The 21591-nt window shown below is 53.0% G+C and overlaps 1 protein-coding gene across 1 annotated transcript in view; it reads right to left on the bottom strand.

The window, feature by feature from the left end:
* LOC134434656 (zinc finger protein 418-like) overlaps window positions 1–1294 on the bottom strand; it is a gene marked incomplete at its 3' end in the record, with an annotated part of 79824 nt that extends 78530 nt beyond the window's left edge. The window contains exon 1 of the mRNA XM_063183296.1: window positions 1268–1294. Within this exon, the coding sequence (XP_063039366.1) occupies window positions 1268–1294 (27 nt within the window). The remainder of the gene's footprint in view (window positions 1–1267) is intronic.
* Window positions 1295–21591: the final 20297 nt, after the last annotated feature.

Raw genomic sequence — 21591 nt, 5'->3', positions numbered from 1 at the left:
CCCTGCTCAGGGGGTGAACACCACCCCCCTTACCCAAACTGGCTCAGGTGTAAAACCCCCACCCTGGGAAGGCCACACACACAGGGGACAATGTCACAGTTGGCCCTGCTCCAGGTGAGGCCTCTGTCCCTTGTAACTCCCTTACTCTCCCCCCTTTTCTCTTTCTTTCTAACTCTCTCTCTACCTCACATTTACTGTTCAATAAAATCCACCTTGGATTTGGTCTTGTTAGTATCTTAATTGGGGCAGAGGAATCTCTCCAACAAGTTTCTTAAGCAGATTGTGACATTATTTTGCCATAGTGGGTTCAGAGCACTGTTGTCTGACCCCAAGTGCCTTTGACAAGAGCATGGTTCCCTCCTCTGAGGAGGTTATGGTTCTCTCTGGAGGAACTCTTGGAAACTTGGACACAGCTTCCTCTGAGCACCTTATGGGAGAACTGATGAGGAAAATGGCTGTTAGAGGTGGCCAGTGAAAAAGAAAATATTTTGTTGTCCTTCCTTGAAAAGTTTGTTAAAATCACTGGAGAAAAGGGAGCAAATGTTACCAGCGAGACTGACAAGGTTCATTCACCCCATGGTGAGGAACACAAGGCTCCTTAAAGTCCAACAAAAAGCGCAATTCAAGTAGCTAATTCCCAAATAACTCTGGAATTCACAGGCTTGGGTTCTTTGCCAAATGTGAGAATCATTATTCTCTTCATCCCTGTCACCTTTGTGACAACTACACAGAGTTTCCCCTTCCTTTTATTAATCTGTATTGGGCCTAATTTCCACTTTTCTTTTATTGGAACCTGACAGCAGCTGAGCTGGAGCTGTGCAGGAACCAATGAAACCTGGAATTGCCAGAGAATTTCTTCTATTGTCAGTTTATTCCTGTTTGGGATTTGTTTGCATTTCCATCACATGTGACTCTCGGGAAAATCAAATATTCATCAAAGTATTTTATGTAGGATTAAGTTTGATTTATGCCTAGTTTATTTTGTCCAGTGCCCTGGGGATGCTCAAGGGGTCTTTGTGCCTCTTGCCCTGGGGGACGCTCAGGAGGAATTTTTTACGATTGTCCCTGTCCCTGTCACCCTAGCCCATGCCCTGGGAGTGTCCTTGTCCCTGTCACCCCAGGCCATTCCCCAGGGGGTCTCCATCATTCTCACCCCAGGGAATGCCTGGGGGGTCTCCCTCCCTCTCATACCCTGTGCCTGGGGGTGCTCGGGGCCATCTCTGTCCCTCTCAGCCCAGGGCATGCCCGGGGGTCTCTGTCACCTCACCCTCGGGGATGCTCGGGGGGTCTCCATCCCTCTGGCCTCAGGCAATGCCTGTGCAGGGCTGGGGACCAGGGGCTCTGTGTCCCTCTCACCGCTGAGGGTGCTCGGGGCTGGGGGGGCTCTCTGACCTTCTCACACCTGGGCAGGCCGGGGGGGTCTCTGTCCCTCTCAGCCCTGCTGTGACCCCACCCAAACATCATCGGGGTCGGAGGGACGGAGACACCCCCAAACCCCCAGAACGGCAGAACCTGGGATTTGGTTTGGGGCTGAGGATTTAGGAAGGGGCTGGAATTGGGGCTTGGCTTGGAGTTGAGGCTGAGATTTGGATTAGAGCTGGGATTGGGGTTAAGGCTAGACATGGGATTGGCTTTAGGGCTGGGGTTGTGATTGAGTCAGGGGCTAAACAAGTTTGGCACTGGGATGAGAATAAATACAGAACTGTGAGTGTGTCTAAACATGGAGTGAGATTGAGACCAGGATCAGGGTCAGGTTTGGGACTGAGCTCACCCAGAGTGGGATAGGGGGGATGTCACTGCGGGATGTCCCTGGCATTGTCCCAGCCCTCCTCAGGCACCTCCACCCAGGGGGGGCAGCTGGGTGCTCCAAGATCCAGGTGCTCCCACTCTCCCACCTCAATATGAGGTGAGCATTCCCTGAGGGCAGCCCTGACTTTGACCCTCGGGGCTCTGATATCAGCTGTCACATCCCTGTGGGAGCAGCTACAGACAGGAGGAGAGATTTCCCCCCCACCTAATTCAAGTGGAAAGATGAAGCCCAGCTGCCCTTTTCTTCTGGTGCCTCCTCCTCTCCTTTTGGCAAGGATGTCAAACTCACCAGAAGCAGGAAAATCCCCATTCCCTGTGTCCTGGAAGGCTCGGGAATGCCCCTCTGGGATCCATGGCACACACTCCCAGGGGCTGGAATTCCAGTTCCCTGCCAGGAAAAGATGTTCCTGCCCTGGAAGGAAAAGCTCTCAAGAAGGAGCCAAAAGCCAAGTGGAGCAAGAGCCTACAGTGATGTTTCACTGCCAGCCTTCATATCTTCACCCATGGTTGTTGTCGGTCCTGGATTGGGAATTAAATCAGGGCAGGGTCTTTGGTGGGAGCTGCCCTGGGTCAAGGGAGATGCTGAGAGAGAAACAGAGCAGGCAAAGAAAGGTAGGAGAGAAAGGAAGGCACAAACACAATCAGCTGAGAAGGTGGCACTCTGAAAACAAACCAGAACTGACTGAAAAGGAATATGTCAGAACGAAATAATTTTGCACAATTCATTTACTATCAAAACACAATTTCTTCCCATTCTCACAAACCTCTTGCCATTGTCATTCAGCAGAGCTATCAGAAAATTCTTCACTCTGAGTGGATGTTCCAGGCTGCAGCTACAAGGAAACAGGGAATGGGAATTTTCCGGCTCCTGGGGAGTTTGACATCCTCAGCTGAGGAGAGGAGGAGGCACCAGAAGAAAAGGGCAGCTGGGCTTTTTCCATCCACAAGTTCAGCCCTTCTGGGGCTTTGGGGGTGTCTCTGTCCCTCTGACCCCAATGATGTTTGGGTGGGGTCACAGCAGGGCTGAGAGGGACAGAGACCCCCCCGGCCTGCCCAGGTGTGAGAAGGTCAGAGAGTCCCCCCAGCCCCGAGCACCCTCAGCTGTGAGAGGGACACAGAGCCCCTGGTCCCCAGCCCTGCACAGGCATTGCCTGAGGCCAGAGGGATGGAGACCCCCCGAGCATTCCCCAGGGTGAGGGGACAGAGACCCCTGAGCATCCCCTGGGCTGAGAGGGACAGAGACTGCCCCGAGCACCCCCTGGCACACGGGTGAGAGGGAGGGAGACCCCCCAGGCATTTCCTGGGGTGAGAATGATGGAGACCCCCTGGGGAATGGCCTGGGGTGATAGGGACTGGGACAAAACCCCTAGGGAATGGTCTGGGACAGGGTAAAACCTCCTGAAGCACACCCCAGAGTGAGAGGCACAGAGGCTCCTCGATCAACCCTGGGCACTGGACAAAGTAATGTTGTTTCTTGTCAGAAATCAAAATTAATCCTAGATAAAATGCCTTGAATTTGCTTTTCCCACAAGTCACTTGTGATGGAAATGCAAACAAATCCCCAAATTTTATGAAATTACAATAGAAGCTATTTTGTGGCAAATCCAAATTCCATTGGTCCTGCACAGCTCCAGCTCAGCTGCTGGCATATTCTGATGAAAGAAACGTTGAAATTAGGCCCAATACGGATTATGAAAAGGAAGGGGAAGCTCTGTGTAGCTGTCACAAAGGTGACAGGGACAAAGAGAAAAATTATTCAAACATTTGGCAAAGCCTCCAGCCTTTGAAAGAGAGTGACAGGGACAGAGACCTCACCTGGGGCAGGGCAAGTGTGTGACATTGTCCCATGTGTTTGTGGCCTTCCTGGGGTGGGGGTTTTACACCTGAGCCAGTTTGGGTAAGATGGGTGGTGTTCACTCCCTGAGCAGGATTACCCCGCTGTTTCAGGTTGCAATGCAAGATGTAACCAAATGCATGTTTTCAATCCCCATGTTCATCAACTGCTATAAGCAGGTGGGGCAGTGTTCTTTATCTCTTCCATGACTCACACCTGATAATGCCCTCCAGGGGAGATATCTTCTGTGAATGGGCCATTGAGTGTCACTGCAGGACTGATAAAATTCGATCATCCCATTGTGGGATGCTCCGCCCAGGGGGAGGATCCAAGAATTCCTACCTGGATATAAGCTGAGGCTTGCAGCAGCTTGCCTACTGGGTTCCCAGAGGACAAGAGCTCCAGAACCACCACTGGACCTTCAGAGGAAGACCAGACCCTTCTACAGCATCACTTCTTGGACAGAATCATGTTCATCACTCCAACAGGACTGCAGCCACCATTTAATGGGACTGCAGCCACCACCCTGACCAACAGGGTGTCAGGTTATATTCTGACTCTGTCAGTTTAAGGCAGTGTTTCTGTATCATTGCCTTGATCCTAATTTTGTTTTTGAACTGGAATTCTGACTTAGACTCTCCCCCTGGTTTGCCTTCAATCCGGTACAAAATTTAGTGTGCTCATTTCTTGTTTTCCTCCCAAAACAAAATTTCCCTTTCCTAAAATTTAACCAGATGGAGGGAGAGACTGCAAGGAAGAGGAAGATGCCCCAGGACACCCAGGCAGGTGAGGAGGAAGTGAGTGCCCCTTTCCCCCTCTCTCCTGCTCCATCTCCCAGCCCAGCACGGCCCCTGGCGCAGGACAACCCTGCTGCCAACGCCGTCCTTCTGGGGATGCACTGGGGGGATCTCCTTCCCCTTCCCTCTGGCACGGAGGCAAATCCCATCCTCTCCTTGTCATTCCTCCCCCAGAGAAGGAGCTGAGGATGGAGACCAAGAAGGACACATCCCCACGGCAGAACCTTGTGGAAGAGGCCGTTTTGAGCAGGGCCACGGTGCAGAATTGCAACTGGGAGGAAATGCGTCAGAGATTCCACAGGAGTAGGGGCTGCAAACCCAGCCCAGTGTGCTCTGAGGAGGAAAGACCCACCCTGAGCCATGAAGGTGGACAGAGCTTCAGCCAGAGCTCAGAGCTGGTGGTCCATGAGCAGCTTCATGATGGGGAGAATCCCCACAAGTGCTCAGAGTGTGGGAAGAGCTTCAGGCACAGCAGCACCCTGATCAGCCACCAGATGACCCACACTGGGGAATGGCCCTACAAGTGTGGGGAGTGTGTGAAGGGCTTCAGCTGCAGCTCCGCCCTCATCACCCACCAACGCATCCACACTGGGGAGAGGCCCTACGAGTGTCCCCAGTGTCAGAAGAGGTTTCAGACAAACTCCAGTCTCCTCTAGCACCAGCAGATTCACACTGGGGAGAGGCCTAACGAGAGTAAGGAATGTGGGATGAGCTTTAGCCAGAACTCTAACCTGATCTCCCACCAGAAGACCCACACCAGGGAACGGCCCTATGAATGTGGGGAATGTGGGAAAAGCTTCAGGCAGAACTCAAACCTGATCTCCCACCAGAAGACCCACACCAAGGAACAGCCCTATGAATGTGGGGAATGTGGGAAGAGCTTCAGGTAGAAGTCTCTCTTGAGCTGCCACCAGAGGATCCACACTGGGGAAAGACCATACAAATGTGGGGAATGTGGGATGACCTTTAGTAGAAGGCCTCAACTGATCATCCACCAAATGACCACATGGGGAGAAGCCCTACAAGTGCCCTGAGTGTCAGAAGAAGTTTCACACCAGTTCTCATCTCCTCCAGCACCAATGGATTCACACAGATGAGAAACCCTTCCGCTGCCCTGACTGCGGGAAGGGCTTCAAGCACAACTCCACCCTCATCACCCACTGGTGCATCCACACTGGGGAGAGGCCCTATGAGTGTCCCCAATGTGGGAAGAGCTTCTCCAGCAGCTCTCACTTGACCAGACACGAACGGAGTCACCAGTAAAAGAAACCCTGCCCATGCCCCAACTGCAGGAAGACTTTCATGCCCAGCTCCAGCTTTATCCCCCATGGGAGAACCCACGTTGGGAAGAGCCCTGGTGATCCATGTTCCCTGTGATCCATGCTAGGAAGACACCTGTACCTTTTCTTGCCCCTGCCAATGTGTGATGTGGGATGGAAGAACATGAGGGTCTGGCTATGGCCCTGTCATTACATTTACTCCCACCTCAGGCCATTGCCAGGGGCAGGAAAGGGACTCTCTCTCTCCCTGAGGAGAAGGGTGAAATTTCCAGGCTTGGGAAATTGTGGCCAGGAATACCCAGTGAGTTATGTTTAGTTTTCCCTGTAAACAGTTTTATTTATCCCTTCTGTTATCAATATTGTTTTTGTTCCTGTTTGTTCCTTATCTCGTTGGTGTTTCCACTAAATTGTTCTTATGCCAGCCCAGAATCTTTGCCTTTTTTGCTTTCCATGGGAGACAGGAGGGCAGCGAAGGCAGGGCGGTTTTAGTGGGGGCAGGAAATTGGGGAATCCCATTCCTGAACCCCGGCCCGTTGACACCGAGCATCCCAGCTGGTCCCAGCCCTGGTGGCCATGGCAACAGCCTTGGAGCGGGTCCCTGGCTGGGGCTGTGGGAACCTCTTCCCTCTGGTGCCCAGGGACAGGAGTGGAGGGAACGGCTGCAGCTGAGTCGGGGCAGGCTCAGGTTGGATGTCAGGAAAATGTTTTTGCTCAGAGGCTGCTGGGGCCCTGCCCAGGCTCCCCAGGGAAGGGTCCCAGCTCCAGGGCTCTCGGAGCTGCAGCAGTGTTTGGACAGCGCTGCCAGGCCCAGGCTGGCATTGTTGGGGTGTCCTGTGCAGGGCCAGCAGTTGGACTGGAGGATCCTGATGGGTCCCTCCCAGCTCAGCCAATTCTGTGGTTCTGGGATCCCATGAGCCTGGGGATGGGGCTGCCAATGGTTGCCATGGCAACGGGCCGTGGCTGCAGGCCTGAGCTGGTGTCCATGGCAACCACCCCTGGCATGGGGTCTCCATGGAGAAGAACAATTCTGCAGACATCAAGGTCACTGCAGAAGGAGGGGCAGGAGGTGCTCCAGGCACTGGAGACCCAGGCACCCTGCAGGAGAGCCATGGAGAGAGGGGCCCTGCTCCCAGGCTGGAGCAGCCTGTCCCTGGAGGAATGCATCCCCTGGAAGAGTGACCCATGCTGCAGCAGTTTGGGAAGGACTGTTGTCCCTGGCATGGACTCACACTGCAGCAGTTTGCAGAGGGCTGCTGCCCCTGAACTGGACTCACCTTGGAGAAGCTCCTGCAGAACTGTCTCCCTTGGGAGGGACCCACGGTGCAGCAGGGGAACCACTCCTCTCCCTGAGCAGGGCCAGAAGCCATGGGTGATGAACTGACCGTAACCCCTATTCCCTGTCTCCCTGCACTGCTGAGGTGGGAGGCAGAGCTGGAAGGAGGGAGGTGAGTGGCTTATTTTATTTCCCCTTTTGCTGCTCTGACCTTGTTAGTAATAAATGATTTTCATATCTTTAAGCTAAGCCTGTTTTCCCAGGACAGTATTTGATGAGTGATCTCGCCCAGTCCTTATCTCAACCCACGAACCCTTTATTAAATTTTCTTTGTCCAGCTGCAGAGGGGAGTGAGTGAACAGCCCACATGGATGCCTGGCATTTGGCCTGGGTCAACCCACGACACCTTGGTACCACAGGGTCTCAATGGACCCTTGGCTCTATGGAGTCTCTTTGGTTCCACCAGGCCCTGCAGGGCCACTTAATTCAACAAGGGCCCAAAGTTTCCCAGTGGTCTCCAGGATTCCATGAGGCCCTGCAATGTCAAAATGGACCTTTGGATCCATGGGGGCCCACAGTGTCACAATGGGCTCTTTTGGTCCTACAGCTTCACAATGGCCCCTCGGTTCCATGCGTCCTGCACTGTTCCATGAATCCTTAGTTCCATGGGGTCCTCTAGGGTCACAATGGTCTCCTTGGTTTCATGGTGCCACAGCTGCCATAATTTCCATGGTATCACAACTGCCCTTGGATCCCAAGAGGCCCCAGAGTGTGAAAATGGCCCCTTGCTTCCATGACGCCCTGTAGTGTCACAATGGTGTCCATGATTCCATCAGGCCCTGCAGTGTCACCGTGGACAGTTGGTTCAATGACACTCCACACTGTCACCGTGGCCCCTTCATTCCACAGAGCCCCACTGTGTCACTGTGGTCTCTTTGCTTTCAAGGCTCAGAAGTGCCAGAATGACCCTTTGGTTCCATCAGGCCTTGAAGTTTCAAAATGGTGTCCAGGGTTTCATGAGTACCCCCTGTGTCACAAGAGACTCTTGGTTCCCTGAAGTTCTTCAGTGTCACAATTGACTCCTTGGTTCCATGAAGCCCTGCTGTGTCACAATGTCCATGGTTCCATGAGTGTCCATGGTGTCACCACGGTCTCCTTGGATCCCCAGTATCACCATGGTCTCCTTGGCACCATCCAGGCCTTGTAACAAGAGACAGGGAGCCATTTTGTGCCTTAGATGAAAAGCTGCAGCACTCATGGTTGTGAGGCTGTGTCCCTGATTAGAAACAAAAACCACCTGAATCTGAACACGAAATATCATCTCAAGTACCTTCAATACCAGCCTCGACAGAGGTAGAAAATACAAACAGGGATTCCCCAGTAAATCAAAAACAGGGACCATATTTGGAATGCAGCCAAATGCATTCAAGTGCATTCAAATGCACTCGATATGATGGGGAGGTGATAATCCCCTATTCCAAGAGTGAACTTAGGAAGGGCTGACTATTGAAGGAACTACAGAGAACCACAATATAAGAAACGCAGGTGGCAAAGGTAATTCTGGGATAGGGAGACCAGAAAGCAAGAGCAGATGAAGCAGTGCAGTCGCCACCAAGAAGATCACGTTCACGGCGCTGTGGGCAGCAACCCCATCAGGCCGTGCCACAATCCCCTGGTACAAGAGGGGTTACGATGGTTCATTTCACTGATCTCAGGGTGCAAAGACACACAGCAGGGGACTTTCAGTATTAACCAAAACAAATGCACCTTTTATGGAGTGCCCACAGCAGATGCAACACAAGGATTAGAAAGGAGATGAAGGATAGAGAGACAGAGAAAAGGAAGGGGGGAATAGCTGCCAACAGAGAGATGAAATCCTCGTGGTCGGGCCAATAGATCCGTCTGGTCACATCGGAGAGAGTCTCAAAGTCTTTGGTTAACTCAGGGCTCTTTTATAATCCACCGCCAAGAGGGGAGGAGGACGGCACATGGAGGGAACAGTGGAGCATAAATCCATTGGGAGCAGGTACAGACAGTCCAGTTCTGAACAGCACAAACCGGTGCCAGCAGTGAGCGGGGCCCGTGGTTTCAGGACTGGTTCCTATGGGAAACATCCCGCTTCCCATGGCAGACATCCCGCTCCAGTCAGGCCAGCACCCCTGGGTTAGAATTTGAAGGGTCTCAGTCTCAGTCCTTGGGGAGGGCTTCAATCTCCGTCCTTGACGGCAGCTGTGAGGCAGATGAGGGATCTTTGGACCATCTCTTACAGACTGACATCCCAACACATAAAAATAATTATGCTTTTCCCCTTAAAAAGAAAATTTACTGAATTCATAAAATTTAAATTATTTTTCCTATTTATAATAGTATTATTCTTTATTTGTATTACCAAATTGTAATATTTATATTTTAAAGTCCATACCTTTTTAGCAAGCAAAAAAATTATTGGTCATTGGTTCTAGAGTAACATAATTCCCTTCATTAATTCATTGAGCACTGTGGCTATTGATTTCTTCTTCTTTATGCTAATTAGTACCATTTAAAATCCTTCTGTGATTTTTTTTATCATTTTCACAGACACAGTAAAAAGGGCCATTTGGGGTCTGTGCAGAACTTTCTGGGGCACATTTGGGGCAGTTTTGTGTCTGGGGAGGGAATTCAGAGAGAACTTGAGGGTCTGGAGGACACTTGGGGGAGCCGGGTCGGCACTTGGAGGGGCACTCAGGATTCCGAGGGACAGTTCGGGGTCCGGGGCAGCACTTAGGGGTCCAGGGACGCCCTTGGAGGTCAGGGAGGTGAATCTGGGGCCCTTCAGGGTCCGGGCGGGCCCTTGGGGGGCTCTGGCGGGGCTCTGTGGGGCGCGGGGCGTGATGGGAGTTGAAGGCGCGGGTGTATTGCAGTTTATCATGGCCGCCGAGCATCACGGGAGTTCAAGGCGCAGCTGCAATGGCTCTCAGTGAAGGCACTGTGCATGACGGGAGATGAAGTCCCGGCTCCAACAGCACTGGACATGCGCCGCGGAGCATGATGGGAGCCGTAGTCCCGAAAGTGGCTCGAACGCGGCGTTTGCAGGCGCAGGAAGGCTCTTCGGGGAAACTTCTGCGTCCGAGCCACGACTTGAGGTCCTCGGGGGAACGCAAACGGTTCGGGAGCACTTGCGGGGATCTTGGGGAGCTCTAACCGGGCTCTTTAGGACGCAGCGCACGGCAGGAGTTTTAGGCGCCGGACGGTGTTCTGAGGGGCTCTGGGAGAGGAGAGGGGAGGGGAGGGGAGGGGAGGGGAGGGGAGGGGAGGGGAGGGGAGGGGAGGGGAGAGGAGAGGAGAGGAGAGGAGAGGAGAGGAGAGGAGAGGAGAGGAGAGGAGAGGAGAGGAGAGGAGAGGAGAGGAGAGGAGAGGAGAGGAGAGGAGAGGAGAGGAAGTGGCTGTACCGGGCATCTGTGGGGTTGGGAAAACTCAGGGGGTCCGGGGACGCTTTTGGGATGTCCCGAATGGGCGCTGAGGGATCCTGGAGGGTCTGGGGGATACTTAAGGGACAAAGGGGGGGCGGATCCTGGGGTTCTGTGGAGTGCGGGGCATGACGGGAGTTGCAGTCCCAACTCCAAGGGGGCTCAATCGGGCCGCGGGGCATGACGGGAGTTGTGGCTACCGTGGGCGCCGTCCCCGAGTCTGCGTTCTGTGGCGCTGATTGGATTCGGGCGATGATGGGCGGGAGTCTCAGCAAATGGGATACTGGATTCGGGCGATGATGGGCGGGAGTCTCAGCAAATGGGATGCGGTGGAGGCGGGAACAGCCCATTCAACCTCTCCAGTCCCTCCCAGTACAGCCCAGTCCCTCCCAATACACCTGAGTTGATTACCAGTCCCTACCAGTTCCCCCCAGTGTCATCGACACGATGCCTCAGTGTCCCCAGTCCTCCCTGCAATGGCCCCAGTGTCTCCAGTTTGACCCAGTATCCCCCAGTATTACTCCCAGTATGTCCTGGTATGTCCCAGTCTGTCTCAGTGCACCCCCAGAGTCCATTCCCAGTACACAGAGATTCCCCTTCAGCACTCCCCGTGTTCGCAGGTTGTCCCAATATCCCCCAGTGTCACTCCCAGTATGTCCCAGTCTCTCCCACAACGTTCCCAGTGTTCCCCAGTATGTCCCAGTCCTCCCCAGTGTCACTCCCAGTATGTCCCAGTGTCTCCCACAGCATTCCCAGTGTCCCCAGTTTGTCCCAATATCCCCCAGTTTCCCCAGTATGTCCCAGTCCTCCCCAGTGTTTCCAAGGACAGTTTCATTTCTCTCGGTGGCCGTGGCAGCCAAACCCAGCAGTGGGGTCAGTGCAGTGCCCATGGCCACAGCCCCTTGCAGGGCCCAGTGCAGCTTGGGCTGATGATCCACCCTCACAGCTGGCCCAGGGCAGCTCTGCAGTGCCTTTGGTGGCACCTGGGGCTGGCACACACCTGAGCAGTGTGTCTGTTTGCACTGGGGAAACTCAGCAGTTTGAGATGGCTGCAAAAAGTACAAAAAGGGAAAACCCCTCTGAGGCTGAGTGCAGCCAGCTCTGCAAGCACAGCAGGGCCCAGGGCAGTGAGCACAGACAGGATGGGGCTGGGAAATGTAGAGCAAGGTTGTCCACACTGGGTCAGAGCTCCAGGCACAGCTTCTGTGAGCAGGCCAGAGCTGCTGAGGAGAGACCCTGGGTCAATATCAATCACAGGATGCTGCAATCACCTCTGCTCTAAAGAGAAATTTAATCAAAGACACCCTTTAAAATAGGAATGTATATTTTATTACTGCTCTTTGAAATCTTTCTCCATAACTGGACTAGGAAAACTTTAATGACCCTCTCAGGGCTTTGCTGTTGTTTACATCAGACTCAGTCCTTGTGAGTGTCTTCAAAACACTTCTCAAGAACTCAAAGTTAAATTTAAACTCCAAATTTTCTTGAAGGTTTAATGGGTCCCACAGAGGGACACGACTGAGAAATTGTCCCCAGGTTCCAGGCAGAGCAGAACGTTGGAGGCAGTGATGCCAGCTGGGGACAAGCAAGGCAAAGGTGTCTCGGTGCTGAGCAAACCTGGATGTGTTTGAGGAATGCAAAGTGTGGAGAGCCTGGTTCAAACATGGCTTAACGAAAAAGGCCATGAAGGTATACAGCTGATGGAAAAGTAAAAGGCAGCTGTAAAGCAGCAGTTCCCAGGCTTGATTCTGTAAATAATTAGGTTCTCAAGCACATTTTTTATAAACAACAAGATTCTCAGACAGTCTTCTCATAACAGGTACACATTCTGTCCGTGGCTGCTCTGGGAACTGATAGCTGCTCTGGGAACAGATATGAAGGTTTTGAGAACTTTTCATATCACGGTGAGAACACTGGTCTTGGTTTCAATAAACAAGCCACAGGTATTGTAAACAAAAGGAGGGGTTAGAGTTTTCTCTGTAGCCTATCGTGAGCTCGAATTTTGCAATATGCATGAAGTTAATTAAAACTGTTATAAAAAGTGACTGATTTGATCAATAAATTGGAGTCGATGCTGATCAACAAAGATGGGTCGTCTCCCTTCGCTTCCAACAGCAAAGGGCCAAGGCCTGAGCCCCTGGCCAGGCAGATCCTGTCCCTCCCTCCTTGCTCAGGGCTCTTCCCGGGATGGGCACTGGCATGTGGGGATGTGCAATGCCAAGGGCAGGAGCATGGGGCGGCCCCTGCCAGGCTGCTGAGCAGGGACAAGGAGGCAATGAGGCCCCAGCCCTGCAAGGGTCACTTGTCTCCTGCTCCTGCCTCAGGCCCAGGCCCAGCAGCCATGGCCAAAGTGCTGCCCAAGTTGGCTCTGTCAGGGCCTTGCAGCTGCTGCCCATCCCTGTGCCCTGTGCAGCCCAGGCTGTCCCACGGTGTCCCTGCCCTGTGCCTCTGTCCCTGCAGGCTGTCAGCATCCCCCGGCTGCCCCACCTGGCTGGGCCCTTCCTTTGCTGACAGCTCTGCCTCCTGCCTGCCTCTGCCTGCCCACACAAAGCCTGGGGCTGATACCAAAAGGGTTCATTCCATTTTTAGCCGGCCTGTGAACTTTCAGCACAGGAACAAGGCATGCAGGGGCTGCTTTCCCAGCAAGGATGGTTGGAAGAGAAGAAGAAGACATCTGGCTCAAGGGTGCAGGGATTGAGAAAAGAAGGACTGAATCTGGGAACTTGGGGTGGGTTTTATGGAAATGGGTAAGTTGTAATTCACATTTAGGGACTGTATATAAGCAACACACTGGTAGAATTCCATGTCCACATAAGGTTAGGAGTTATCCCATGTTGAACCTTAAGCCTGAATAAATGATTCTCTCTGAAATAGCAATTTAGTGTTTGGTAGCCTTATTCTGATATTTCAGAGATTTGGTGACAGCAGGGCCTCAGAGAACCAAGGAGTCAGCTGTGACACTGAGCAAATTCATGGAACAAAGGGTCCTTTGTGACACAGCAGAACCCCATGGAACCAAAATCCAGTTTGGCACATTGGGGCCACATTGAACCAATGGTCCATTGTGACACTGTGGATCCAAGGAGACCATTGTGACCCTGAGAAACCTCTTGGAACCAAGGGGCCATTGTGACACAGCAGGGCCTGGTGGAACCACAGGTCCATTGTGACACTGCAGAACCTCACGGAACCAAGGTGACCGTGTTCTGCTGCGGAACCTCATGGAACAAAGGGTCCATGGTGACACTGCAGAACCAAAGAGACTGCTGCTGGCAGTGTGAGAGCGCATGGAACCACAACTCCATTGTGACACAGGACGGCCTGATGGATCCATGGGTCCCATGTTAAACTGTGTGGCCTCATGGAACCATGAGCCATTGTGACACAGCAGGGCCACATGGAGCCAATGGGCCACTGTGACACTGCGGATCCAAGGAGACCATTGGGACTGAGGAACCTCATGGAACCAAGAGTCCATTGTCCCACGGGGCGGGGTGGTCAGGGAGAGCCTTGGAGAGGAGCCCTGACCGAGAGGCAACAACACCACTGCTGTGAAGATCTGCTGTGAGAAAACCACCAAGAAGGTATGAGACTCAGGAAATATAATTATACAACAATATGAATACAACAGATATCTGTATATATTTACATGGCACAATTCTCAGAATAAATTAGATTTTAATCATAAATTGATATTTCTGTGTTTCTATATTGGTAGCACAGATGTTGCAATTTAAAATAAATTTCATTTTTAAACATAAGTTAATGTTTGTGTATTTGTACATTAGTAGTGCGGGTGTAACTATCTGCAAGAAATGCAATGTTTCAACTGAAGTAAGTGTAGATTTGTGCTACCCAAAGCCATGGGCAGATGTAAATGCTGGAGGATTTTGGCCACGCAAATCTCCGGCCATGCCCAGCACCTGCCCCACCTGCACTCGGGCTGGGCAGGGGAAGCGCAGATTTGGGCTGGCAGCAGAGCCCCACGTTGGCTCAGAACTCGCTGCAGAGACTGCTGAGAAAACTCCAGGGCTCCATGAGCACAGAATCCAAGCAGGAGCCACCCAGGGAGGACAAATCCCTCATCCCACGGGCAGCTCTTTAGGAAAGGGCTCCAAGTGTCCCCCTGAAGCTCATCCCAGAGACCAGAAGCCAGCAGGGATCCTGATCCAGCTTTGGCAAATGAGCTGCAGCAAGGGGGAGGCAGCAGCGACTGTGACTGCTGCAGGCTGGGGATGAAGGAAGGGCCATGGACACAAGTGCTGAGATGCCCCAAAATCCAGAAGGAGGCTGGAGAGCTGGGAATCAACTTGGCATTTCAGTGCCAAGCTCTCACAGGCACTGAAATGATGGAATCCCTTTGTGTGAAGTGACCTGGAAAAACTGACAGGGAGTTGCTGCTAGGATCAGCAGTAGCAGAAAGCAAAAATGTACAAACACTAGGAGATCATCTAATATTCCCCACAAGCAATGGCTTCAAAAATGATCTCATATATTCAATATATTATAATATTTATAATATGTTATTATATTATATTATTATATATTATTAATTATGTTATATTATATTATATTAGTCAAAATATATACAATATAATATGCATGAAATTTATGCACATGTATTTTTGGACAATTTTTTTTTAATATAGATTTTCATTTAACATATATGTTTGAAATAGTCTTTCAGCTTGGGAGAGTGAAGATTTACAACAGTGCAAAACCATCTGCCCACACAGCAGTCAGCCCCTGGGTGCATGCATGCACACCCACCCACTGTGCTTGCTCTTCTCAGCATCTCGGGGCTGCTGTTTGCACAGAATTGGGATGAATTTAACTCAACAGAGCCACAAGTGGGGTGTCCAGCTTGTCATGAACACTCATGTGGCAATGAACAACACAGAGCTCTCAAATCACATTATCACAGGTTATTTCATTCCTGCTGTCCACTGTGGAACTCTTAAAAGACACAGAAAAGGGGTGGAAAACATTGGCATCATGCTACTGCTGGTATCCTCCTGGAGGAAAATCTCTTGGGTTTCTTAAGGTGGTAGCTTTCCAAAACCTACGAAAACTGCTCAGCACTGGTAGCCCAATTGTGAATGGTTTTCTTGACTTGGCAAAGCTGGGGTGTTACCAATGGACTCCGTCCTTGGTCCAAATCACCTGCCCTCACCTGCAGACAAAAGCACCACCACCACCAGCAGCTACATCAGTCAGTTTTCTCAAAAAGCTGTGTTAAACTTGGGAGAGGAAAGGAAAACACATCAGACACTGTGGATTAATGACAAAACCCTGAGGAACAGTTCCAAAGCAAAGGGCAACAGCTTCTCTCTGGGCCACTCCTTGTGCCCCAAGGCAGCCGGGCTGCCCTGGCTGCCCAGGACCCTGTGCCCCGCGGGCTCTGCAGAGCTGCACAGCGGGAAGGCAGCTTTGGGCACCTCAGCCCCTGCGCAGGAGGGGCTGCTTGCTCTGCAGGGCTGCCTGGGGGCAAAAGCAGGGTGCTGGCCTTCTGCTCCTGGCCCCAGCCTGGCCTTGCAGGGCTGATCCTGTTCCCTGTCTCAAATGTGCTAAGGACAGACTTGTTTGTTTCCAGCTCTGCACAGATGTGATTTGCACCACAAAATACTGAAGGGCCTGAACAACAGACCCTGACTGAAGCCTCAACAACAAGACCTGAGCCAAAGCTGCCCTCTAGGTGACCTTCCAAGCCAATGTTCTAAGTACCTGCTCCTTGACCAAGTGTTATTATCAAAAGGATTGTTGCATCCATTCACTGGTGAAACACGTCTCCACCTTTCTGCAGGAGGAAAATGGACAAGGCCACACCTGGCCTTGGTTCCTCCTTGAGCCCTGCGCAGGCTCGGGGAGAAAAGCAAGAGGAGAATGACACCAGGTGTGCCCCCAGCAGAAGCTCTTGCACATTGCTCGTCCAGCACTGTCGGAGCCGGGCTACTCTCACAGCGCACTCGGGAGCCTCGTGGCCGCCAAAGGTGGAGGCACCGCAGGATTTCCCGGTTCCCGGCCGTGGCTCTGCAGGACTGGGCTGGGACAGCTTCCCCCAGCTGATGTGCAGCTCTGGATGAAGGGGAAACCATTGGGCTACCTGGTGATGGATCTTCCTTAATCACCAGAAGGGCCCTATTGTAATAATGCTGAGGTGCATTGCTTAGCTTATCCTTTCCTGACTCTTTTTTGCACTTTTGCATTACAGTAAATCACATTATTCCTTCAGCTGGTGTCTGTGTCTGCATCTCTGACCCTCTCCACCATCAAAACAAACACACAGCCAGTTTAGCATGAGACCTGCCTCTCTGCCAGCCCATCTCTTGGCAAACACCCCTGGCGGCCGTCTCCACAAATGAAATTCCCAATTTGCTACTTCCTTTTCTGCAGGCAGGTGAGAAAAGGAGCCACTCCCAGTCCTGGACACCTCCAGAAACCAGCTGCTTTCAGCATTCACAACCCTGAAGTATCAACCTCCTTCCTTAACCTGCCACAGAGAGCTCACACCAAAAGGCCTTTTGTCCAAGGATACCCACAGAAGAGCTGGAGAAGGGAGCAGTTTGAAACACTACTGCTTCAGAGTTTAAACCTGCCTTTATCAAATGAGCACACACCAACCTCTCCCAAAGGGAAAGCAGGCAAGAAAGAGAAGCTCCTCTCCCACAACAGCAAACTCTGTGCTTCCTTCTGTTCCAGCTGGAGAGTGGAGGCCATGGGCTGTACTTCACTTTGGGAAGGAGCCCTGGGAATTGGCCTGGTCTGGGAGGACAGCAAAAGGAATTTCCCAAAAAGTAGGAAAAGATTCTCTGGAAGCATTAGATTATGACAGTATTTCTGGAGGAAATGAAAAAAAATAAAAAGAACTGGGAACTTCAAAAAGTTCCCAGACTGAAATTTGTTTGCCAATACACCAACCCCAAAGTCTCTGTGGTGTGTCAGGAAGCTCAGGAATGTAGAGAGCATTTTGAGCAGACACTGGATAGAAGCAAGATGCACAACCCTGCATAGGTTGCCTTAGACCAGAAGCATGCTGCCCTTGGGCAAACAATATAAAGAAGTTTGCCAAGATGTACCCCAGGAAAAGAGATGTGAAGCAAGATGTTCTAGGGATGTGAAGAGAAGATACGGGGCAGAATGTTCTGCTGACACTTTTGCCAATCTGTGTACCTGACCAAAGATATGTTAGCTCTTTGTCCTACACGTAACACTTTGTAACCACTTATAAGTATTCTCCCGTTGCTGAACCCTGCATTGCATATAAATGTACCCTGAGATTTGCAATAAACTGAGCATCGATCATTACCTCCATGAAGATTGATCTCTGCCTGCGGAGGGCTCCTTTCTCTATAACCCCTCTCCTTTTCCCCGTCTCTCTCCCATACACCTTGTTTCTCTGTCTGGCGTCCGTATACTTTCCTTCTTTACAGGAATGAACTTGCAAGGCTTGGATAAACACCACTGGTGTCCGTCCCCCAGAGCACGAGCAGCTCCCCAACAAGACTTCAAGACTAAGGGACAAAGCTTCCCCCTTCAGCTCTCCACAGCAGCTCTAGGGAGTCTCTCCCCACTGCCAGATCTCCTTTGTCAGTCTACAGTGACAAGTGTTGGCTGCAGGAGGCATTTGCATTGGAGCTCTCCCCAAATGGGGGGAAAAAAAGGAAGAGGTGATTCCTGTGGAAATACAAAGGCAACGCTGCTTGGGAAGACACCAGTGTGAGTTTGCTACAGCTCTAGGCCAAAAATCCCTTGAAGAAAGCAACATCCATCCATGGGGCAGCACTTTGGCTTTGATATCAATGCTAACAAAATTGCTTCCCATTCCTGCTGCTGTAGCTGACTCCGAATCACGAGAAATGTGCCAACTCTGCCAAAGACAGGCAGACATAGTGAAATAAAACCAGCTAGTCTGTGGAAAAGGAGACCAAATGAATGTTTTCTAATCACCCCTTTTCATCCTTTTCGCAGCCAAAACAGAGCAATGTCCTTCCTCTCTGTCCCCGATGGTGACCCAGGCACGGGATGCAGAGTGGGGATAACCTGCTGTGCTGTGCCGTGCCGTGCCGTGCCGTGCAGAGCCGAGCCGAGCCGAGCCGAGCCGAGCCGAGCCCGGCCAGCCCCGGAGCCGCCCCGCCCGCGCTGTGCCCGCAGCCCCGGCTCTGCCGCGCGCGGCCCCGCGGGCCCGAGCGCAGTGCTCCCCTCAGGCCGCGCGCCGCCGGCGCAGCCGCGGCCGTTGCGCTGCGGGCGTTGTGGCCACAGTCGGCGACCGATGCCATGGCGGAGCTGCCGCTGCCCGCCGGGCTCAGCGCCCGCACCTTCCCCGCCAAGCTCTGGCGCCTGGTGAACAGCCCCCGCGTCCGCTCCGTGCGCTGGGACAGCCGCGCCCAGGGGCTGCTCATCGACCGCTCCCTCTTGGAGCGAGAGCTGCTCAGCTCGGGCCGCGCCCACAGGGGCCGTGGCCATGGGCCGGCCCCGGTCCCGCACACCTTCAGGGCCACGCAGTTCCGCAGCTTCGTGCGGCAGCTCTACCGCTACGGCTTCCGCAAGGTGCCGGGCTGGCTCGGCTCGGCTGCGCCGGGCGATGCCGGGGCCTGGCTCCACTACAGCAACCCCTGCTTTCGCCGCGACCGCCCCGACCTCCTGCTCCGCATCAAGCGCCGGAGCGCGGCCAACAGGCAGCGGCCGGCGGCGGGCCGGGATGGCCGCAGGCAGCCGCCCCGCGGCTCCCAGCAGCTCCCCGGAGCGCGGCCGCTGCCGGACGGGCGGCACGGGCGCGGTCACTTCACGCCGCTGCCCAGGGAGCGGCCGCCGCTGCCGGCCGGGCGCCCGCCCAGCGGCTTCCTCCTGCTGCACAGGGAGCGGGCGCTGCCGGACGGGCGGGAGCTGCGCAGCCCCCGGCCCGGCCGCCTCCAGCAGCACCCCGGGGAGCGGCCGCTGCTCGCCCGGCGCCCGCCCTGCAGCTTCCACCTGCTGCACAGGGAGCGGCCGCTGCCGCTCAGGCGGGAGGGGCCCCGCAGCCGCTCGCAGGAGCTCTACGGGGAGCAGCTGCCTCCGGCCGAGCGGGAGGTGCTCGCCATCCAGCCCTGCAGCTTCCAGCAGCTCCACAGGGAGCAGCAGCCCCCAGCCTACGACGCAAGAGGTAAGAAAAGAGTTATAACCTTGTTTTTCCAAAAGGTCCTGAAAAGTGACCGTTTGAAGTATTTTCCCACAAGGCTCTGCCATTCTCGGCCAGAAGTTGTCAAGCCTACTAGGAAGGGGCACCTAGGAGGCCAAAAGATTCTCTGCCTGGTTTTGCTGTGTGCTTCCCGTGATGTTTGGTCCACAGCAGCACTAGAGCTCTGTGTCCCACAGCCACGTTGTGGAGCCTGACCAATGTGTTTGGATTCTTGCAGCCACCCCGGGCACTTCAGGGCCCAGCACTCCACCCGGCAGTGCAGCCTGTGCAGCATGGATGGCCTCCAGCTCAGCACAGAACGCACCTGGGGAGGAGGAATGGCCACCAGCAGATCTGGGCCTTGCCGTAGAGAAAATGATTCGGGAGATCAGGAGGTCCCTGTCTGAAAGATCTCCCTCTGTGCAGGTAATTCCATTGGATTGGGATAAAAGGGCTGGACTGAGAGCTTTTGAATGTTGTTACACGGTTGAGAAGCAAAGGCTTCTTTAATTGAAATTACTTCATTATTATTTAGCTATTGAATTATTCTTGGTATTGAATTCTTCTTGGATTTCTAAAAGAGGGGATGAAAAAGAAATGAAGAAGAGGTTTTACTTGCTGGGAAAGAGGAGAAGAGTGTTTGGAGAAGTGGAACTGAAGGCCAAATGTCCCGTGCAGGGAGGGGCATGCCAGAGGTGCCTCTGTTGCAGCTGCAGTAGATGTGGGCTGTGCCTCTTTTGGGTGGGAAGGCCAAGGCAAAGCAAGGGCTGGGCTGCAGCTGCTGCTTCCTGGAGCCTTCTACTACTTCCCCATGTGTGTCCTCCAGGCATCACCTTGGCCCCCTGAATCCTGAGTTTAAAAGGCTTGTCATGTGGGCAGTGTTCCCTCCTCTGTGCTCCATGTCCTTTAGGAGTGGAGAAGGACACTTATTGTATCCCTGATATGATTCCAGCAAAATAGTGAGTGATCTTTGGGTTCCTTTCTTTCTGTTTTTCTGCTCAGGGCAATGTTGGTGTTGCCCCTGATTCTTCAGGAGGGGAGCCTGTGAACAGAGCTGCAGCAGAGGAAGCTTCATCTGGCACCGAGAGCTGCAGGAACAGTTCCCAGGAGCCCGAGGAGCCTGGTAAGGACAGAGCCCACACTGGTTTAGAGAGCTGTGAGATGGCTGCTCTGAGCAGGGTTGGTGCTTCCTGGTGCCTTGAGTTCAAATCCTGCGCTGGCACAACCTCCCTGAGCCCTGCCCTCCACGCTTCTCCAGAGGCTCTGACACGGAGTCCTCTGCTGGGGCAGAGAGCAGGGAATAAACCTGACCTTGTGCAAGTTGTGTCACCAAGCCGGGTGTCCCAATTTTGTGCTGAAGTTGGTGGATAAATTTACTGCAGGGTGCCAGGGGAGGCCAGGCTGAGCGACTCTTGAAGGAACAGGGGAAAAAAAAGAGCAAAAAGTCAGGGTAGAAGTCCAAATCACTGACTAAATGTAGTACCAGTCTGCTGGTATTGGTCCTGGCCCACAAGAAAAACAAGGAGCACAACATCAGAGGCCAAGTAATTGAAAAATCACGGTAACTCCAGTATGAGAAGGAAAAGCTTGAATGACCCCTGATTAGGGAGGCCTAAGAGGTGAGAAGGAGCACTTTGGATCCATTCCTAAGCCCAGCTGGTGCAGCCTGCAGGCCTTGTAAGGGAGCTCTGTCCCTCCCAGCCCTTGCTGCCAGAGCTGATGGTCGAGTTGGAGCAGCTGCTGCTCACTGCAGAGGGCAGTTTGTAGATGGCAGGTAATGGAGCTGGTTCAGGACTCAGCTCCCAGCACCTTCAGCTTCAGCCATTTCAGTGAGGACTGAGGTCTCTCTGTCAGCTCAGAGAAAGAACAAGGCTGGGCTTTCTTGTGGCAGCTGAGACTGTCTGTGTTTCAAGCTCTCCTGGGTGCCCTTTGCACTGCAGGGGCTGAGAGATCTTTGAGATACTTCAATGTTTTGAAGCACACTTTTGAACCCTTGGA

This window comes from Melospiza melodia, unplaced genomic scaffold (assembly GCF_035770615.1).
Source record: "Melospiza melodia melodia isolate bMelMel2 unplaced genomic scaffold, bMelMel2.pri scaffold_45, whole genome shotgun sequence".
NCBI classification, from domain to species: domain Eukaryota; kingdom Metazoa; phylum Chordata; class Aves; order Passeriformes; family Passerellidae; genus Melospiza; species Melospiza melodia.
The sequence above is the reverse complement of the archived record's forward strand: the minus strand, read 5'-3'. Positions and strand labels throughout refer to the sequence as shown.